Genomic DNA, 20,769 nt, shown 5'->3' with positions numbered 1-20,769 from the left:
CTTTGGCCCGTGGGCCCTAATTTAGTCATAATCACTGCTCTAAACCAGTGGTTCCCAACCTTTTTCTTAGGGGCCCCCCCCATAGGCATATACAAACATTGGAGCCCCCCCACCATTAAAATACACACTCACACACACATATGTACTATATATATATATATATATATATATATATATATATATATATATATATATATATATATGTATGTGTGTGTTTGTGTAATATTAATATATAATATGTATAGAAACTATAAATTAATCAGTTTTAACTTGTCTTGGCCTTCAATAAAACCAAAATTTAGGTAGGCTTTGCCATACTGTTTAATCTTTTTTTTCGCCTCTGAAGAATCACTGCATTTACGTCTCTCTGCCGATTTTGTTTTGATTTTGCCTTTAAGACACGTTGACAAGCACACTGCGTGAGTGAGCAAAATTTAAATAATTATTTAAAGTTATTTATTTTAATTATTTTTATATACACACACATATATATATATATATATATATATATATATATATATATATATATATATATATATATATATATATATATATATATATATATATATTTGGTACTTAAAAATACATATATAATAGTAGGGCTGCTCGATTTTGGGAAAAATCATAATCACGATTATTTTGGTCATAATTGTAATCACGATTATTTAAAACGATTATCAGTTAAAGTCAAAATTATTAGTGCTTCTGAGAATTTTTTTTAATATAGGCTAAATATTTCCCAAACTATGTTTAACAGAGCAAGGAATTTTAACAGTATTTCCTATAATATTTTTTCTTCTAGGCTTATTTATTTTATTTTAGCTAGAATAAAAGCAGGTTAAAATATTTAATTTAAGGTCAATATTATTAGCCCCCTTAAGCAATAAATATTTTTGATTGTCTGCAGAAGAAACTACTATTATACAATGACTTGCCTTATTACCCTAATTAAGCCTTTGAACTGCACTTTAATCTGAATGCTTGTATTTTAAAAAATACCTAGTGAAATATTATGTGCTGTCATCATAGCAAAGATAAAAGAAATCCGTTATTAGAAATGAGATATTAAAACTATTATGTTCAGAAAAAAAAAAAACTTCTTTCCATAAAACAGAAATTGGGAGGAAAAGGGTTGCTAATATTTAGGAAGGCTAATAATTCTGACTTCAAGTGTTTACATACAGTTATTTTCCACCCAGCAAAGGAAAGAGAAATAAATACAATAGAATAAAAATATTAAACAAACTGTGCTTTATGCATCTTCACTGTAAGAAAAACACTTTAGCTACAGCAGTTCTTCAGTCAAGACTAGTGAGGGATTTTCTTGTTGTTTGATTAATAATCATAGAAACCACCGGCAGCAGGAATATTTCGCGCTGTCTCTTTGGTTTCTCTTTCACGTGTCTTTTGATTCTCAACTCGTTTGTTTATTACACAAATGAGGGTTAATATAAATAATCACTAATCACCGCGTTTTGACACCTATTTGACCATTAGAAAGCTCATGTTAATGACTTTAGATGTCTGCACTCCTCTGCTCGTCTCAGAGTGCGAATGAGCGAATGCTGAGCGGCCGCATGCTTCTGACTGAGTGTGCTTGCTGCGCACACACACATAAGCACGCGCTCGTTCGGGCTTTTAGGAGCAATACGTGTACAACTAGAAAGGTGGCGGTATATGATGCAATAAGCGTTTATCTCGATTAATGCTTTTTTATAGTCATTTGAAATCGAAATCGGATTTTCGATTAATTGTACAGCCCTATATAATAGTGGAGCATTTTTATGCCTTTTTCTACCTCAACACTTATCCTCTCCCGCGCCCCCCTTGTGAACTCTGGCGCCCCCCTTAGGGGGGCGCGGACCCCAGGTTGGGAACCACTGCTCTAAACCATCTCCATTATTCTCCCTCTCTTCTCAGATGGGATGACAGGTCAAATGAAAGCTTAGCATGGGCCTACTCTGGCCCACGAGCCCTAGTTTGGGCATCTCTGCTTTAATCACGACAAAAGCAGAAGAGGGAAACGAAATACAGTAGTCAGCATATATCCGTACACCCCTCACAAATCTATCTTTTAATTTGATATTTTTAATAGGAAGCTAGACAATATTATATTTGTACATATACATTAGATTATTCAGTACCGAAGACAAATCTGGATAACGATAACAGTCCAAAAAATTTTACAGCCAAATCTATATGTTATAGAAAAATAATAAATATTTAAAAAATATGAATAGTGCTGTCGCCTCACAGCAAGAAGGTCGCTGGGTCGCTGGTTCGAACCTCGGCTTAGTTGGTGTTTCTGCATGTTCTGCCTGCCTTCGTGCGGGCTTCCTCCGGGTACTCCGGTTTCCCCCACAGTCCAAAGACGTGGTACGGGTGAATTTGGTAGGCTAAATTGTCCGTAGTGTATGAGTGTGTGTGTGTGAATGTGTGTGTGGATGTTTCCCAGAGATGGGTTGCGGCTGGAAGGGCATCCGCTGCGTAAAAACTTGCTGGATAAGTTGGCGGTTCATTCCGCTGTGGCGACCCCGGATTAATAAAGGGACTAAGCCGACAAGAAAATGAATGAATGAATGAAAAATCAAGAGAAGCAAAAAATTTAGTAGAAATTTTGTAGGTTGTAATTATTTTTTCAATTTTTTTGGCTTGGATGTAATTGTATTATCTTTCAATTTCTAAATATGTTCGGTGACAAAAATGTTATTTTAATAAAGATATCTGTTAATAAATCTGTTTTGTTTAAATGCACCAAATATTCACTGAGATATGGATACTAATTTTCATTTTCAAAATGGGGTGTACTCAGTTATGCTGAGCACTGTATTTGACATAATTAATCATGACTTCATTCCTATTGCTTGAGGCAAAAAATCAGGGTGCTGATTTTCCACCCCTGCTTTTATTCTTAACCACTGTATATAACACCCTGTATCTATCAATATATGCCACTGCTCAGTGACGTGCACATTGCAATGATGTGCATGCAGAGCGCAGCTGATGCACGGCATGTTTTTGTTTATCATCTTTTCCAACACAGTTCCAGCAACCTCATAAAAACAAAAGCATGTTAGAAATGTGAACATGGAATTTCTTTGATTTCCTGCTCAAACAAATCTTCCTTGAAATTTTGAGTTTAGCATGGCCAAGCTCTGCATAAAGAGATTACCACAGCACATTGGCCAATGTCCTCTGATTAATTTAGTGGAATAATTGTTTTCTGCGGTCTGAGGAGCCATTGTACCGTTGGAGTAAAGTAGAAATAATTTGGCACAGTTGCAGTTCACATGCAGATTTGTACCTTCAAAAATTGTTCGACTTACGGTGAGCTCGTAAAAAAATACAAAAGCATACAATGCAAATGCATCTTAGAAGCGATGCTCTGTGGTTAACCGACATTATTTCAGTGAACATCCATCATGTATGCTTTGAAAGACAGGCTGCCTCAGGGACCGAATGTTCTCTGAACTCACCTGTTCTCTTCTGCTGTGATTTCTCTCAGGCTGAAGGAGAGGAGGCGGAGCTCTGTGGTTGTCAGTCTTCCTGGATTGGATGTTTCCCCTGGAGATTTGTTTGTGTCCAATGGTGCGGCTGATATGTTGAATAAATCTGACTATTCAGGTTAGTCATGCCTCAGTTGTTGTTCTTTTATGACTGACATAATTTGGTGTATAGTAAAAGAAGGCATAATGTTTGTTTATTAGGTGTACTAGGTTAACCTGTTTTAAAGTTTCAGTGAAAAGTTTTTTAGATGTTAGTCTTGGAATTGTAATATATATTAGCTAGTGTGCTCCAAAACAGTGACAAAATTCGCATTTAGAGGATATAAAACTCATATAAACATCTAAAGCTGCCAGTTTGTTCACCTCATACTTCAGTTTCCCATCAAATCTTGACCAATCAATTGCTCTCTAATATCTGAAATGCCCCACCCCCTTCAAGATGTTTCTTATTTGCATTTAATTTATTCTCAACCATTTTCACTGGCAGAGCTGTAAAACTAATCACTTTTGGCTGTTTTTTTTTCAAAGGGGAGGAGCTACTGTATTTCCCACTCTTGCTTCGCGTTTCAGTCGAGATTACGTCAAACATTGAATGAAAATGCACATTTTAAAAGACTTCAGGGGACCTTTGATGTTGAAAAACACATAGATTATATATATATTTAGATTGTGTAGCACCTCTATTTTCAGTTGGTCTGAAACCGAGTCACACTATCCATAAAGTCCCTCAACTGTAAATCCCAGAGAGCTCTGATTGGTCAGTTCACCCAGTTCATTGCGAAAGGCTAAATCAGCTTTTGTGGCTTCTAAAGCAATTGTAAATACAAAAATACAAACATTTAATAATGGAGTAAAGTATCAGGATCAATTTTATGTCAATAACGATGATGAGAGTGTGGCATAGCAGTAATAAACAAGTGATAAATTCTTACTTCACAAGCCTATCACTATTTAATTTGAGAAAAACTTTCATTAAATAAATTTAAATGCAAAGTCGTCATGACAAACACACAAACACACACACACACACACACACACACACACACACACACGCACACACACACACACACATATATATATATATATATATATATATATATATATATATATATATATATATATATATATATATATATATATATATATATATATATATGTGTGTGTATATTAGGTGTGTAAATTTCATCACAATACAATGTGATATCAATATTTTTAGGCTGTGATATTTTTTGATACTTCACAAAACTCTGCAATATTATTTCGATTCAATGTGATTCAGCGAAATATCGATCAAAATATATCAACAATATATAAAATTTAAAAAATAGGTAAATTAATCAAGATTACCAAAATGTTAATTTTAGCTTAAAATATGTATATGGCCATGAAGGAAGATAAATAAAGGAGATATTCATGTTTTATGTAAATAATTCATAGAGTTATTCGATCAATGTATCAATAAATATCAATTTATTGTTACACTGATAATAAATATGTAAAAAATATTGTATATAATATATATCCAAAGTACAGTAAATGTGCACATCTTATACATGAAGATACTTTACAGCCTAAAAAAAGGAAAACGCCATAATAAAAGAATTATTAAAAATGTGATTTAAACTCTTATTTAAACTTTATTGCACTGTTTTGTTTTACAGAAAAAAAATCCAAGTGGCCCTTCTCAAGACGTAGCACAGTAAGTGCAAATATTCTCACATTTGAACACCTCTGTAGCACGCTTAGAGCAAATATTCTCATATTTTAATGCTTCAATACCTTCATGTCAATATCTCACCCATGACGTTTTGATCTGATGCCAGTTCTGTGGTTGTTGCCATCTGCAAAACCTCTGTTGTCATTTTTCAGATGCTTTGCATGATGTCTAGCACATAGTGTTCACTGACCCACTTTGAGCCAAATCAGATTTGAATGTACGCACATCCTCCCCCCCTCCCCAATCAATTCCATTAACAGTAAACAACAACAAAACGGGCATGTCCAGCAGAGCTTCAACACGTCGCTCTTTCCAATCTGCTCCACAGTTTTATGCTCAAACACAAAGAGAGCTGTTGAGGGCAGGCCAGAGTGATGCTGAATTAATGTGAGTTCTGTTTTCCAGCAGACAAAAGTGAAAACTCGCAGTGGAGCTGACATTGACAAGTGTCTGGCTTCTGTTCAGGTCCCCGAATGGAGAGACACAGACTTTCAGACCTTTAAGGTGAGAGTCCAAAACCGATGGAGGGAAATCATTTTGAAAACCACTGGAGATCAGCTTCTGAGCACATTAGAAGTCCTTAAGTTTTAAAAGGGTTTTCTTAATTACCAAGTGTAGAAAATAACAAAAAGTTCTTACCATGCTTTACAGTAAGTACATTGTTTGTATGACACGTTTTCTGAAATTGTCATAATTGTCCAGTATAGGTAAACTAAATACATATGCTTAATTATCCATACAAGTACAGAACAGGGTTTATTTTATATATGAAGAGTTCTTCTCTGATCTTTTATCACTTCAAAAATACCGTAATACTGAAACAAAAATGAAGTTTATATATATATATATATATATATATATATATATATATATATAAATATATATATATACAATATCTAACTGGAAAGACAAAAATGCAAGCAGAGTGTGATTCCCTACTTTTCCTTTTTTTGGTTTGTTTGATTAACGTTAATGACATAAAAAGCTGATTTTTTAGGTTTATTACACAAGAACTTCAAATGAATCTTACAAATCAAAATTCCCCCAACTGTGTACATTTACATAAAAGGTTCAGGTTAAGACAGTGAGGCAATGTAGCCTGGGTGAATGACTGTTATAAAGTACACTGTTACCCTTGAAGATTTACCCGTCTTCTGGAATTTGTTTTTTAATATCAAACTTGCGAAGTCTGAACTTACAAGTAAAGGATGCAAGACTTTGCACTTTGTGCACTTAATATTGAGGAAAAAGCCCTAATCAGATCAGCAGCCATGCCTCAGTTTTCAGATGTCTCTGTTTTTCCCCATCCACACTGACAGGAAGCAGCAGTGTTTTAAAACCAAAACAGTCAGTTTTAAAATGCTCCATTTTCAGGGATCAAGCCATGACCATAGCAAAACTTATGTGTTTAAAAACTAAAATGTATTAGTGTAAACAGGGCCTTAGTTACCATCGAGTAATTTTGAGTTTTGTCTCTTTTTATGTTAAGCACAAAAGAAGATATTTTGAAAAATGCTGGAAATTAACAGCCATTGAAATCCAATGTTGGAAAAAATATGCAAGCCTATGGGCCCGTTTAAACTGCCAGTTAAATGTGACCCAATTTCGATTTTTTGCTCATATGTGACACAGACTGGATCTGTTCTATGGCCGTGTACACACACACACACACACACAAACACACATACACACACACACACATACACACATACACACACACACAAAAAAAACGCATGCATTCGGATATTCAGAGATCGGTTTCAGGCCTCGTAAATATGCATAAATAAATCAGCTATAAATCAGATATGTGACAATGCGACTGTCATGTAAACAGGCAGATCAGATTTATTGAGGCATTCCATTTCATAAGTTATTAATCTTGCGACAATGTGGTGCTTCTCCGCGGTTTATTGACATAGAAGAAAGAGCGTGTGTGGAGACGCCAACTTGGTAAACAACAACAGAGGAAACATGGAGGAAGAAAGAAATCAGCCGCCACAATTTGCTCCCACCAGACCTGAGACCTCTCTCGTACACACAAATTACTCTGAATGGTGGAGGACACCATACATAAACCATAGGTGCAAGCTGTGATGATGGCCCTTCCCCACCTCCGCCTCAAATTCATTTTAAAGTTGGGTGAACTTCTTGTTGTAACTTTTGCTTTTTGCCGCTATTAATACACGCACTGCGGGCTACACATAGAACAACTTTATTTTCTCTAAAACCAGTGTGCACACAGGCAAAGGCTACATCTTCAACTACACACACATCAAGGCTATACCATTACATAAACTGCGTAGGGGTAAATCTAGACTGAACCATTCACTGCTTATACTACACTTCGCATATTTTGCAGAGCTAAAAACAAGACAATTTCTTCCATCGTGGCTAGTGTTGCACAGATGCTAGAACCCGCCTTCATGCATGTGCCACATCGTAAAATGAATGGCAAGTGTAAACACATGAATTAGATATGGGTCACAATTAATACAACATGTACACTGCAAAAATGCTTTTCTTACTTAGATTTTTTGTCTTGTTTCTAGTCCAAATATCTTAAAATTCCTAAATCAAGAAGCATTTTCTAGACAAGAAAAACATATAGTCTTGTTTTGAGAAATAAAATGCCAATATTAAGTGAGTTTTTCCTTAAAATAAGCAAAATAATCTGCCAATGGGGTAAGCAAAATAATCTTGTTTTTTCTTTTAATGTAAGATTATTTTGCTTACCCCATTGGCAGATTATTTTGCTTGTTTTAAGGAAAAACTCTCCTAATTTTGGCATATTATTTCTGAAAACACGACTATATGTTTTTCTTGTCTAGAAAATGCTTCTTGATATAAGAAATTTTAGATATTTAGACTTGAAACAAGACAAAAAATGTAAGCAAGAAAAGCATTTTTTGCAGTATCGAACAGGCAGAAAAAATCGGATTTAGGCAACAAATCGCAATTGGGCATCAAGACGTGACAGTGTAAACGGGGTCTATGACTACCAGTTACCAACATTCTTCAAGAATTTATTTTTTAGTAAATTATTTTACTATCAAAAATATTATTGTTGATTGTGTGTGCATTCAACAAAACAAGAAAAGTCAAACAGGTTTGGAACAAGTTGAGGGCGAGTGAATGATGACAAAACTTTCATTTTTAGGTGAACTATGTTTATGTGTATACAGGTATTGTGAATAATTCTGTGTGTATCTGAGCGCTTAAGCGTAGTAATTTCTGGATCCCATGGTGATATTATAGGTGTGTCTTTTTTCCAAGAATGTCCTGAATTGCAAAACAAAACTAAACTGAAAACATCAAATGCACGTGTTCTCCTTCCAAACAATGCACACCAAAACTGCTGTACAGTTTAAGTCAGATTTATTAGCCCCCCTGAATTATTAGACCGCCTGTTCATTTTTTCCCCAATTTCAGTTTAATGGAGAGCAGATTTTTTTTCCAACACATGTCTAATCATAATAGTTTTAATAAATCATTTCTAATAACTGGTTTCTTTTATCTTTGTCATGATGACAGTACATAATATTTGACTAGAAATTTTTAAGACACTTCTATACAGCTTAAAGTGAAATTTAGAGGCTTAACTAGGTTAATTAGGTTTACTAGGCAGGTTGGGGTAATTAGGCAAGTAAATATTGTATAAGGATGATTTGTTCTGTAGACTATCGAAAAACAATTTGCCTAAAGGGGCTAATAATTTTGTCTTTAAAATTGTGTTAAAAAAATTTAAAACTGCTTTTATTCTAGCCGAAATAAAACAAATAAGACTTTCTCCAGAAGAAAAAAATATTATCAGACATACTGTGAAAGTTTCCATGCTCTGTTAAACATAATTTGGGTAACATTTAAAAAAAATATTCAAAGGGGGCTAATAATTCTGACTTCAACTGTATCTTATGTAAAACTACAAAATAATTTGCACAAATAATAAAGAATGGAACCTGAGTGTTCCTCTCCATAGAATTTTTCCTTAAAATATTAATGTTCTTTCTCCTTTTTCAGGATATGTCTTTAGTGGACTTTTTGCAAGGGCGCTCTGAGCTGAAAGCAGCACAGCATCCAATGACATACAAAACACAGGAGGCCATTTGGGAACTTTTCACCAGCGAATGTGTCTATTTCCTCGATCAGCTCATGGTTTTAAAAGAGGTGTGAACTCGATGCTTTCAGAGTAATGCAATGGAATGTCCTTCTGTCAAGCATGTCAAAAATACAGTACAGTAGCGGAAAAGTACTAGCAACACATTAGCTAACACATAGGCCTGCCACATTAATAAAAATATTGACCCATCCCGGAATACATGGATATGACCTCAATCATTTCTGGTGACACGTTTTCCTGAAAACTATTGACGGTTTGAAAGATGTTTCCTAATGAGCTGTTTTGAAGCTGCAATCCACTTGCAGAAAAGAACCAATATAAAATAGCCATGTTTCCATCTAAGATGCGAAGTAAATTTAAGTTCAAGTCTGGAATATCGTATAAAACATTTGCGAATAAAGCATCGTTTCCATCCAATGAGTCCAAGAGAATAAAATTGTCACTTCCTGATATCATTCATTTTCTTTTTGGCTTAGTCCTTTTATTAATTTGGGGTCGCCACAGAGGAATAAACCGCCAACATATCCAGCACGTTTTTATGCAGCGGTTGCCCTTCCAGCCGCAACCCATCTCTGGGAAACATCCACACACACTCATTCACACTCATGCACTACGGTCAATTTAGCCTACCTGTACCGCATGTCTTTGGACTGTGGAGGAAACCGGAGCACCCGGAGGAAACCAATGCGAATGCAGGGAGAACATGCAAACTCCACACAGAAACGCTAACTGACCCAGCCGAGGCTCGAACCAGCGACCTTCTTGCTGTAAGGCGACAGCACTACCTATTGCGCCACTGCGTCACCCACTTCCTGATATACTGACGCCAAATATGAAAAGAAAAATGAAAGTTGCTGAGTTAGATGAAGGCCTTTTTTCGTCTTACTTGCGCATATAATGATATGTGCACTTGGCACCTGCTCCACTACATTTAGCCATGTTTTTTAGTTAAGCATCTTCCATTCATTATGCTTAATAGTCCATGGTTTGTCATATCCTTTAAGGACCATCTCCGCTTGCACTTGGAAGATTTGCACGTTCGGCCGATGTTCTATCAAGAATGGTCGTCACTTCTTTATCATATACAACATTTAAAAATGTTCGAGCTCAACATCCACCCAAACATACAGTGCCTATCACTTTCCACCATTTTAGTTATCATATAATTTTTTTAAGCAAAATCACGTGACTTTTTTGATGCGCATGCTGGAATTTATGTGGTAAATGCATTTCCATTGTAGTTTTTGCTAATTTTTTTCGTATCGGATAAAAGGTGTATCATACTAAATTGTGCGCATTTATAAAATGTATACATTTTTTCATGTGATATTCCAAAATGTGCATAAAAGTAGGTTGATGGAAACGCAGCTAATGATGCACATTCACCAATTACATTAAAGCTTTTTTAAAAGGACATTTACATTCTACATGACTGGTGTCAAAGTTTATATTATGATATTTAAATAAGCTTAACTGAACACTCCACTGTTTTTTTTTTTTTTTTGTAAATAGGCTCATTTTATAAGTCATGTAGAGTTAAACGGTTGAGTTTGCCATTTTTGAATCTATTCACCTGATCTCTGGGTCTTTCTGGAGCACTTTTAGCTTAGCTTAGCATAAATCATTAAATCGGATTAGACTATTAGCATCTCACTCAAAAAAATGTATTCAACTACAATTTCATTTAAAGCTGGACTTTTCTGTAGTTACATTGTACACTAAGCAGATGGACAATAAAAGTTGCTATTTTTTTAGATTTATATGGCTAGGAACTATACGACTGCAAAATTCCTTGCTAATCCAACAGGATGAAAGAATAACTAGCCATATCAGCAGTAAAATATCAACTTTTCATTTTCCGTCAGTTTTAGTACACAATGTGACTACAGAAGAGTCATGCTTTAAATAGGAAAATGATCAAAACTCTTCTCGGTCGAGATACTAATGGCTGATTCAATTATCTATCATTTAAGCTAAGCTAAAAGTGCTCCAGACCTGGATATGAATTAAATAATAGTAAAACTGTTTAACTCTAGTCAACTTGTAAAAAAAACATTTTTCCAAACAAAAAATTGAGCGATTCTTTAAGAATGAGAAGTCATACATACAGCTTAAATTATTATTGTTGTTGTATAATCAATGCCTTAAAATTGTCTTAAAAGCAAAATAATATTACTTATCACAATTATTTCTCTCACAAATTGTCACACGAGAATTAATTATCTTGACAGGCCTGCTAACACATTTGATCGCTCTCTAATATGAAGTGTTTTGTTTTTGCTGTAGGTGTTCTTGACCACTCTATCAGACTTGCAAACGAGACAATGTCTACAGGACATCGACTCCTGGAGGCTCTTTGCAAATCTCAATGAGCTTTGTTTGGTAAGAAATTAAGGAGGATAATGTAACTGTAAATGTATTCAAACTGTGTTGATACAGTTTTTATTACTTCTTCTTCTGCTGTATAACAGGTCAGCTTCGGCTTCCTTACTAGTTTATTACGCGTCATTAAGGAGATGTGGACTGACCCGGACAGCTGTAGTACTCAATCTCTTCATGACCTTTTCAGAAAGGTAAGTTACCACAGGTATTTTAACATACGAGAATGTCACAAGTTAAGCGAGGATCCAGTTTATATACTGTATAAAAAGTATGGTCAAAACAGGCAGGGTCGAAAAACAAGCACACAACAATGTCCAGATGTGATCCACAAGAGAAATACAAATATCAATGCACCGCAATAACAAGTGTACGATCCATGTCATTTACATTTTACATTTAGTCATTTAGCAGACGCTTTTATCCAAAGCGACTTACAAATGAGGACAAGGAAGCAATTTACACAACCAAGAGCAACAATGAATAAGTGCTATAAGCAAGTTTCAGGTCTGTAAAGTCTAAGAAGGGAAGTATTAGTAGTATTAGTTTTTTTTTTTTTTTTTTTGTACAAAAATCCATGATCACTCAACAGCTAGAATAAACATAGGGTCATTCTGAAAATGTAGCCCTATATACATTTCTGGAGATCGTGAATTATGTAGCCATAGGTACATATGGCTGCATTTCATCTTTAAAACGAATTATACGGGGTGGTATGGTGCTTTTCATTTTTGAGTTTATCAGCTGAACGCTTACTTCCATGTAGACGGCTTTTCCGTTGTTACCAGTTTGTCCAGTGGGGTTTGAGTCACCTTGAGTTTGAGTTCGGTGCTTTTGAAAACACTATCGGTTGGGTTTAGGGAAGGAGGAGGGTGGGTCAGTCGATCGATCAGTCATTCAGACGACAGTGGCCTCTAGTGGACTTATGCGAGAAGAGCAGGCACAAATGTGTGGAGTCAATCTAGGGCCATATATAATTGCAAAATACAAGTTTTGCAAACAAAAAGTATTAAGAAAAAAATGTATAAATAAATTCAAATCTCCAAAAATTGCAAAAAAAGCAATAATTTATTTTTAAGGAAAAAAAATGCTAACAAAAAAAGAACTGCAAATACAATTAAGCAGTGCAAAAAAAAAAAACAACTAAAATATTTGCAATTAAAAAAAATCTAAAACTATATTTGCAAAACATTTTTATAGTATTGCCTTTCCAGCCATTTGCAATGGTCATTTTGATTTTCTATTTAGTCAACCATGAGTTTACGAGGCTGTTTTCACTTTGCACTGCACGTTTCACTTTGTTGCCCTGATTTTACAAGAGGGCGGAGTCCAGGGAAGTTGGGCGTTTATGGTAAGCTCGGACCTGCCTCCATTTAAGCGACATCACCACCTGGAAACAGAGTATCGGAAATTTGAGATCTGAAATAGCATACACGACCTCTAATGGATTTGTAAAAACAAAAACCGCAAAAAAAAAAAATGTAGCTCCTGGGATGTATTTTGCACTCTCCAGAAATGTATATAGCATTACGTTTTCAGAATGAGCCTAAGTTGACTAGAAAATATCCATAATTCATTGTGAGAGTTTGCACACTGAACGAATTTTCTAAGTTAATTTTACAAAAATGAAGCTTCAGTGAAAATAAAATTAGGGATGATATAATGTTGTGTGGACATATATGTATGTATAAATTGAAACAACACACTTATCTTCACCTGTATTTATTAAGACATACAAATGATTGCCCTAAATTGTATTATATATGAAATGTTTGAAAACGTCTTTGCTGACAAATGGACAGTTAGAGATTTTTAGTTCACTCAAAAATTCAATTCACTCACCATTTACTTTCCCTCATGTGTTTCTGACCTTTTATAAGTATAGTTTTGTGTTTCCAACCCTCTCTGAGTATCTTTTTTTCTGACTGAACACAAATGAAGATATTGAAAAAAATGTTGTTATTACTAATGGATATCCATAATAAGGAAAAAATATGATGCAAGTCAATGGTCACCGGTTTACAGTTCTTCAAAATATCTTTGGTCACTTTATTTTGATGGTCCGTTTATTGAATTTAAGTTACACTGCAGCTTGTTCTCATTAGATTATAATTAAACTGTTAGGTTGGGGTTGGGGTTAGTGTAAGTTGACATGTACTTGCAAAGCATCTTATAGTCAGTTAAATGTCTGTTGAAGGAGCAGTATCAACAGATATTGAGCAGATAGTCTACTAATACTCAAATGGACCATCAAAATAAAGTGTTACTATATCTTCTTTTTTGTTCATCAGAAGAAAGAAATTCAAATATGTTTGGAACAAGTAAAGAGTCAGATTATGAATGAAATGATGACAGAATCAAGATTTACTATCCCTTTAAGGAGTCCAATATTATTTACAATATTGAATATTTTCTTTAGTTAATTCTCCATCGTTTCTAAAATAAAACACATATGAGGCCTTTACTCTGAAAACACACTATTAATGGCAAATCCAGAGAAGTAATGAGACATTTGAAATGGCATCTTAAATGTTCCCAGAACTGTACGTGTACATTAGTCTGTTGTATGCTCGTCATCATTTTTGCTCAAACAGGACACATTATAATATACAGAAGACAAAAAACATTTTAAGTTGAATTACACATCATTTTTGTGATGCATAGAAACACCTTTTCATCTCTGACGCATATGTAATGTACAGTAAAACTAATCCAACGTAAAACATAAAAGCAAAGTCGCGTTCAGTGACCTTTAAATGTAATATGTAACTGCCCAATCACACACACACACAGACCTAAGCCCTGAGCAATTTTGTGCTTACACAATGTATTATTATATTAGCCAGTTAGCAAATGATTGTTCTAGAAAATAAAAAATAAGCAGCACTAATCTATTATTCTTTATTTGCTGAAAAATAACAGAAGGTTTTCCTCTATTGTCCTCATCTGATCCCTCTCCCATATTGACTGTTGACTTTGCAGGCGTTCAGTGAAAGCATTTGCCATTGTCTCCAGAAATACTGCCTGAATTACAGCACGGCCATCCTTTATCTGGACAGCCTGAAGCTGAGAGAGGACTTTGGCTCTTTCGTGAAGGTAACTGTGGTTTGATATGGTAAATCAGGGCTTGGTCTCATCATACTGACAAGATCCAGGGAACAGGGCAAATGTTAGCACATGAGCCGGACGGTTGTCCAGGATCATTGGCTCTGACACGGTGACCGTGTTGACTCAGCTACTTTCCCTCTTGTGAATTGTTCCCTGTTGTATTCTTAAGCTGTCTCCACATCAGTTTTGGCCTGTCGCTTCTTGCTTTTCCACTCCGTTGCACTCACAGTGTTTCTGCAGGCTTTTAAATTACCTAAAAAAGGTCATGTGTAGGAATATAAATTACAGAGCTTAAAAAAAATTGTCTTGTAGGTCTTAATTGTCCTTTATTTATATTTTTGTTGTTGTTGTAGCTTTTCTTTTCACTATAGTCCAAATGTAGTTTGCTGTATAATGAATACAAATACAACACTGTCTAATGATAGTTTGTTCTGTAGATAATCTAAAAAAAAATAAAAAATTATATATATATATATATATATATATATATATATATATATATATATATATATATAAAAATGTATAAATAAAATAAATAAATATATAAATAAAATATATAAATATATATATAAAATAAAAAATATATATAAAAAAAATCTATATATATATATTCCTTAAGTGGGCAAGTAATATTGACCTTAAAATGGTATTTAAAAAAATTAAAAAACTGCTTTCATTCTAGCCGAAATTAGAAATAAGACTTTCTCCAGAAGAAAAAATATTATAGGAAATACTGTGAAAAATTCCTTGCTCTGTTAAATATAATTTGGGAAATATTTGGTAAAGAAAAAATTGAATTGAGGATAGTTCACGCAAAAATGAAAACCTGTCATAATTTACTCCATTTGTTCCAAACCTGTTTTATTTTTTAAACATATAAATATTTATTGTTTTTAGCATAAGAAAATAAACAATAACCTGAACCTAGAACAGAAAAAGTACAAAGGCCATTTCACAAAACACAGAAAGTCGGACACAACATAATCATCAAAAAAGCATAAGAAAAAAAATGTGATTATAGAGCCCCTATTATGAAAATGACCTTCCATGTAGTGTGTAACACAGCTCTAAGTGAAGTGAAATATCCAGGTAAGGCTTAAATCTGAAAGTGCGCCGTGTTTAAATCTATTGATTCATCTATAAAAAAAAAAAAATCGACTCATAGTGCTTCAAATGAATCGTCTTGATAACGAGTCCGGCGTGATGTCGATACAGAACTTAAGCCCCGACCATTTGCTGCCTGCCCAATCCCAAGAAAATTTAACCCTCCGGCCCCGCCCACGAACACAGTAGCAAGAAAAAGAACAAGAAGAACACTCTAGCAGACGGCGGTTGAATCATGTCACGAAGACGCTGTGCCTAGCTGGATATTATTGGAAGTGTGAGGGAAAGTTATTGTTATTTTCCCTCCCCAAATATGAGGCTGTGAAGAGTCAGTGGTTGAGGTTTATTTTTGCAAAAATACCTCAGCATTATAGCCCAGCCTTGTGCTGTCTTCCTGTCATTTTTCTGACGAGAGCTACAGCAATCTACACACTTACAACAGGGGATTCGTTGGCCGTTTGTTAAAGGAAGAATCAGAAAAGACTATTAGTGTGTGTGAGCTTGACAGGAATTTTCAGTACACAGTTCATGAACCAGTTTCATGAAGCCTCCTTGTTTTCTCTAGCTTGCAAATTTTGTATGTCATTGTGTTTTGTTACTTGTAACTGTGTGTACTGTATCTGGTTAAATCTTTATATTTTTATATCGCATCTAAAGCTACGTTGTAAACGCAATGCATGCCTGTTTGTTTGCGGATTTAAATGAGTTTGTGGGAGACCGGGGGTTAGGCTCGGGGGTGAGGTGTCTGAATAACACTGTTGAGAACCGGGTACTGTGTACTGTGGTGTTAGTAACTGTACTATAAAGCGTGTTTCAGGTGGCCGCTGCGATCAGATTCAATACCAATGTTGGTGACTAGGGGGATAAGGGAGTTTTTCGGGAGAAATAACAAATCTGGAGGGTGGCGGGAGATGGGTCTGAAATACGAGAGACTCTCGGGAAAAACGGAAGTGTTGGCAGGTATGCTCAAACATACACTATGCACTCTGACTACTTCAATATTGCTGATAAGCCGTGGTGGGCATTTCTCTCTGTCTCACACTGAACGCAGTCAACCAATCGCAACAGTCTGTCATCAGTCCAATCAGCAAAGCATCGCATTAAAGAGGGGTTTGGGAACAAATGAATCGCTGAACGAATTATACGGGAGTCGCTGAGATAATTAGGTAAAAATAAATGCATATTATAAGACAATGAAAGTGTTTTTTGACCTTGCTTGCTTATCAGTGTTGTTGGGGAAATGCCAAACCCAAAATATGACCCTCTTTAATGCATAGTAGGGGCTATTTGAATATAATAACGGTGTCCGTGGGGTCTTAAAAACCTGTACAGCCTCTTTATCCTTTGTGTATTACTCCGCCCACATACAACCAGCAAAAAGCAGACACTACAGATCTAAAGTTTAAAAGATGCTTGCTCAGGTGTTTAACTGTCAGGTTAACTGTTTGGTATCATTCTTCAAAAAAAACTTTCTTAATGTTCAACAGAAGAAAGAAAATCAAAACATTTTGGAACCACAATGGTCAACATAGTAAATGATGAGTAAAATGTAATATTTGGCTGAACTACACTTTTAAAAAAAATCCTAATTTTGACTCGCTGACAGAGGAACCTATTGTGTCTCCAAAATGGTTAAGTGTCAGTTTTATGTGTGGTGCAGTGGTGTGAGCGGAATGAGGAGTGCCGCAGGCTGCAGTTGAAGGATCTGCTGGTGGTTCCTCTGCAGAGGTTTACACGATACCCTCTGCTGTTGAAGAACATTGGGAAGAGGAGCTGCTCGAAGGCCGAGGAGAACACCATACAGAGCATCGTGGATCTGGTGGACAGAGCTATCTGTAAGTCCATTACATTACTGTGGCAAATCAAAGTAAGGATACAGTTAAATGTATTTGCTAGCCAACACCCATATTAATGTTACCACCAGTGCTTGAAGTTAGACGGCACTTCTGTATTTTTGTTTAGAACACCACTGTATGTTTTCTGCGCACTGCCACTTCTCATGTTGCCAATACTTTGACCCCTCACAGCGTCACGACACAGGTTGTTTTCATCTCCTCTCTTTACTGTTCTTTCTGAAGAAATTATTAATGAAAATGGCAAATTAATGTTACAAAAACACCTACAATTTAAAAAAAGTTGTTACAATCCCTTGATGGGTTTTTAATTTTTTTTACTTGTGTGAAAACAGAAACCGGCCTACTAGTGATGTACGCGGGAGCTGCGTATAATCCGCGAGTCGGGTTATAAAAAATTACATTACAATTAATTGCGGGTGGGTTGCGGGTGGATGTAGCGGGACATGGCAGTGGATCAGTGAAAAAAGTAGAGTGGGCTTTGCCAAATGGGAAGACGCCCAAAATAATGGATGAAGTGCAAGAATACTGTTTAAACTGTCAGTTAGAGGAGTCATCAGAGGAAAATCTGCTATCATTCTGGGAAAAACAAGATCGCTTATTAACACGATTGTAGCGCCTTGCGAGGAGAATCTTGTTCATTCCTACAACAAGCAGTGAAAGTGAATGCTCATTCAGAGCAGCTGCCCGCCTTTTGGAGGCGAGGTGCAATCGCCAGAATCCAGGCACAATAGATGCTATTCTATTTTTGCACAGCCAAGTAAAAAAAAAGCCAAGTAAACATAACATAGCTGCCGTTTAAGCTGAAGTAGCACCCTTTTTGTAATCTGTTAAAGCTAAAATGTCTTATTTTTACTTTCTGTATCTATTTGAAAATGAAGAAAATGTTGTCTAAAGACAAAATGAATGTTCATTTAAAAACGTTTACGATTAACATATTATTTTACTATCAGAGATACGCAGATTAAAGCTCACAGGATCTGCTGTTAATATCCGTGCCTAGGGCGGCAGAATAGAGAGGGCGGCGTCCGCAACAAGCCGTGAATTTGGGTATCATTTCAGCTGATCCGTGCATCTCTACTGTCTACTTCCATTGAGCAACTTAATTGGGGATGCTAACAAACACTTTGGGACAATTTATCTCCCAGTATGTTCAATTGTATAAATTTTTAGGTTCTGGGGGGATGTCAATCCAGCCTCTCTCTGATTCCAGTGGCTCTGCTATGGTTGTAGAAATTAAAAAAATAAAAATCGACCCAAAACAAACCATTATGTGTGAATAGGATTGGCAATGAAAATTCGGAAAAAGTGGTTCGACCAGGATACTAAGAGCTGCAGAAATTAAAAAAATAATATTAATAATAAAATAAAATGTAGATTTTTAAAAAAGTGTTAATAAGAGATGTCCCACCTAAAATATTTGGTTGTTGAGCATTATTAGATTAAGTGCTTAAAGTCTGGAAGTACACAAACTGGAAGTACTGCGTGCTGATTGGATGTAGTAAAGTAGGCATTTCATTCATAAAGATGGAGAAAAGGATTTTGGTAGTTATTACAACCTAACACACCTCCTTGTATTTTTGTTGTCATAGCGCTGTCAAAACTGACAGTTGAAGGGGCGTGGTTAAATATGTTGGCCACGCCCAATACCTCAAACTGACGTAATCTGAGAATTGAACTAAAAACAAACAGAAAGTGCATTTTTAGATTTCAATTCTAGATTTTAAGAGCAAATTATATATTTTTTTCTTTATGACACGCACAGATGATTTGTTCACCAAAAATCTAGCAATGTGTGCTAACAAAATCAATATGGTTAGTTTTGATTTCATGTGTACTTTAGAGTCAGTGAGAACCGTAAGATGCAGAGACTTGAATTGCATTATGTTGATGTACTTCCAAATAAAATGAAATATTGGGATGGGGGCGGGGCTTCTCCTTTTTTTTATCATTCCCTCATAGCTAACTAATGGTGAGAGAATTGTAGTTGAAGCCACCAAACTGAAGGACCAGCACTCCAAACACAGAAGCAAATGGTCAGACTTTGATTGATGTTTACCAAAACAAACATTTTTGAAGGAGATTAACCTGCACAGATTAGCAAAATAAACGCTGTAAATTTTAATTTCACACTGACTTTAAAAAGAGTTGAAATTCAGATGTTTTGTTTTAGACCCTAATAAGAACAGACTCTGCCATCTGACCAATCAGAGCAGAGCAGGCTCTTAAAAAGAGAGTCAGAATCCTTGACATACCATTTTAGGCACTGTGAGAAAAGAACTGAAGCTGCACTATTTCTCATGAGGAAATGAATGCTTCTTTAGGGTTTTTCTTGTTGTTTTTTGTCTTGAATGAATGTAGATCTATGAGATTCCAAAGTGAAATTAGCGTTAACTGTTTTTGCTTTCTCCAGTTATTGTGACTGCTTAGCATGCTGGTGCTTTGATGTCATTTCGCGTCAAAGCAGGATATTAAAAGCAGTGACAGGTGACTTTTCCAGTTCTCTGACTGTTGCTGAGGCGTGTGTCTATAGACACATGAGAAATATGTGCAGAGTTACAGTTGTAGAAAACAGGGTGAACAACAGAGCTATTTTGACTGGGTCATGTGAGTTAAAACAGGAGAAAGTGCAACATGTTTTGGTAAGCTACAAAAAACATGACATTGCATTTTATTTGACATGGCGTGTGAAATCCCAGTTATCTTTACTGAAGCATTACACGCCTTGTCGTAAATCTATTATGCTTTAATCAGGAATCTGTTTTGATAAGTAGATGAGATTAATACATCATTCAGTATAACTGTAGATAACGCAAAACAAACTATTTATTGAGCTCTGAAAAAAGAGAACATTTCAGTAAATATATTAAACATTAGGGATGCTCCGATTTGGATTTTTAGGATACAGAGTACCAACTCCTTGTCAGAGTGATGGGCAGATTCGGAGTTGCAATTCTACTGCTTCAAGCACATTTTCCCTCTAAG

General features: G+C 35.5%; 1 protein-coding gene across 5 annotated transcripts in view; it reads left to right on the top strand.

Annotated features, from left to right (window-relative positions):
* The window catches only part of plekhg7 (pleckstrin homology domain containing, family G (with RhoGef domain) member 7), a 44,847-nt gene that overhangs the window by 15,654 nt on the left and 8,424 nt on the right, over nucleotides 1–20,769 (top strand). For 2 of the 5 annotated variants that reach the window (NM_001328211.1, XM_005169952.5), the window contains exons 4-11: nucleotides 3,506–3,624; nucleotides 5,168–5,205; nucleotides 5,629–5,727; nucleotides 9,241–9,387; nucleotides 11,627–11,722; nucleotides 11,812–11,913; nucleotides 14,702–14,815; nucleotides 17,592–17,766. In NM_001328211.1, the coding sequence (NP_001315140.1) occupies nucleotides 3,506–3,624; nucleotides 5,168–5,205; nucleotides 5,629–5,727; nucleotides 9,241–9,387; nucleotides 11,627–11,722; nucleotides 11,812–11,913; nucleotides 14,702–14,815; nucleotides 17,592–17,766 (890 nt within the window). Of the gene's footprint in view, nucleotides 1–3,505; nucleotides 3,625–5,167; nucleotides 5,206–5,628; nucleotides 5,728–9,240; nucleotides 9,388–11,626; nucleotides 11,723–11,811; nucleotides 13,763–13,980; nucleotides 14,816–17,591; nucleotides 17,767–20,769 lie in introns of those variants that run through there. The other 3 variants (XM_073929240.1, XM_009293507.4, XR_012393719.1) reach the window with 2 other exon arrangements.

The sequence above is a fragment of the Danio rerio genome, chromosome 18 (genome assembly GCF_049306965.1).
Source record: "Danio rerio strain Tuebingen ecotype United States chromosome 18, GRCz12tu, whole genome shotgun sequence".
NCBI lineage: Eukaryota > Metazoa > Chordata > Actinopteri > Cypriniformes > Danionidae > Danio > Danio rerio.
Note: the sequence above shows the minus strand (reverse complement) of the source record. Positions and strands in the feature narration are given on the sequence as shown.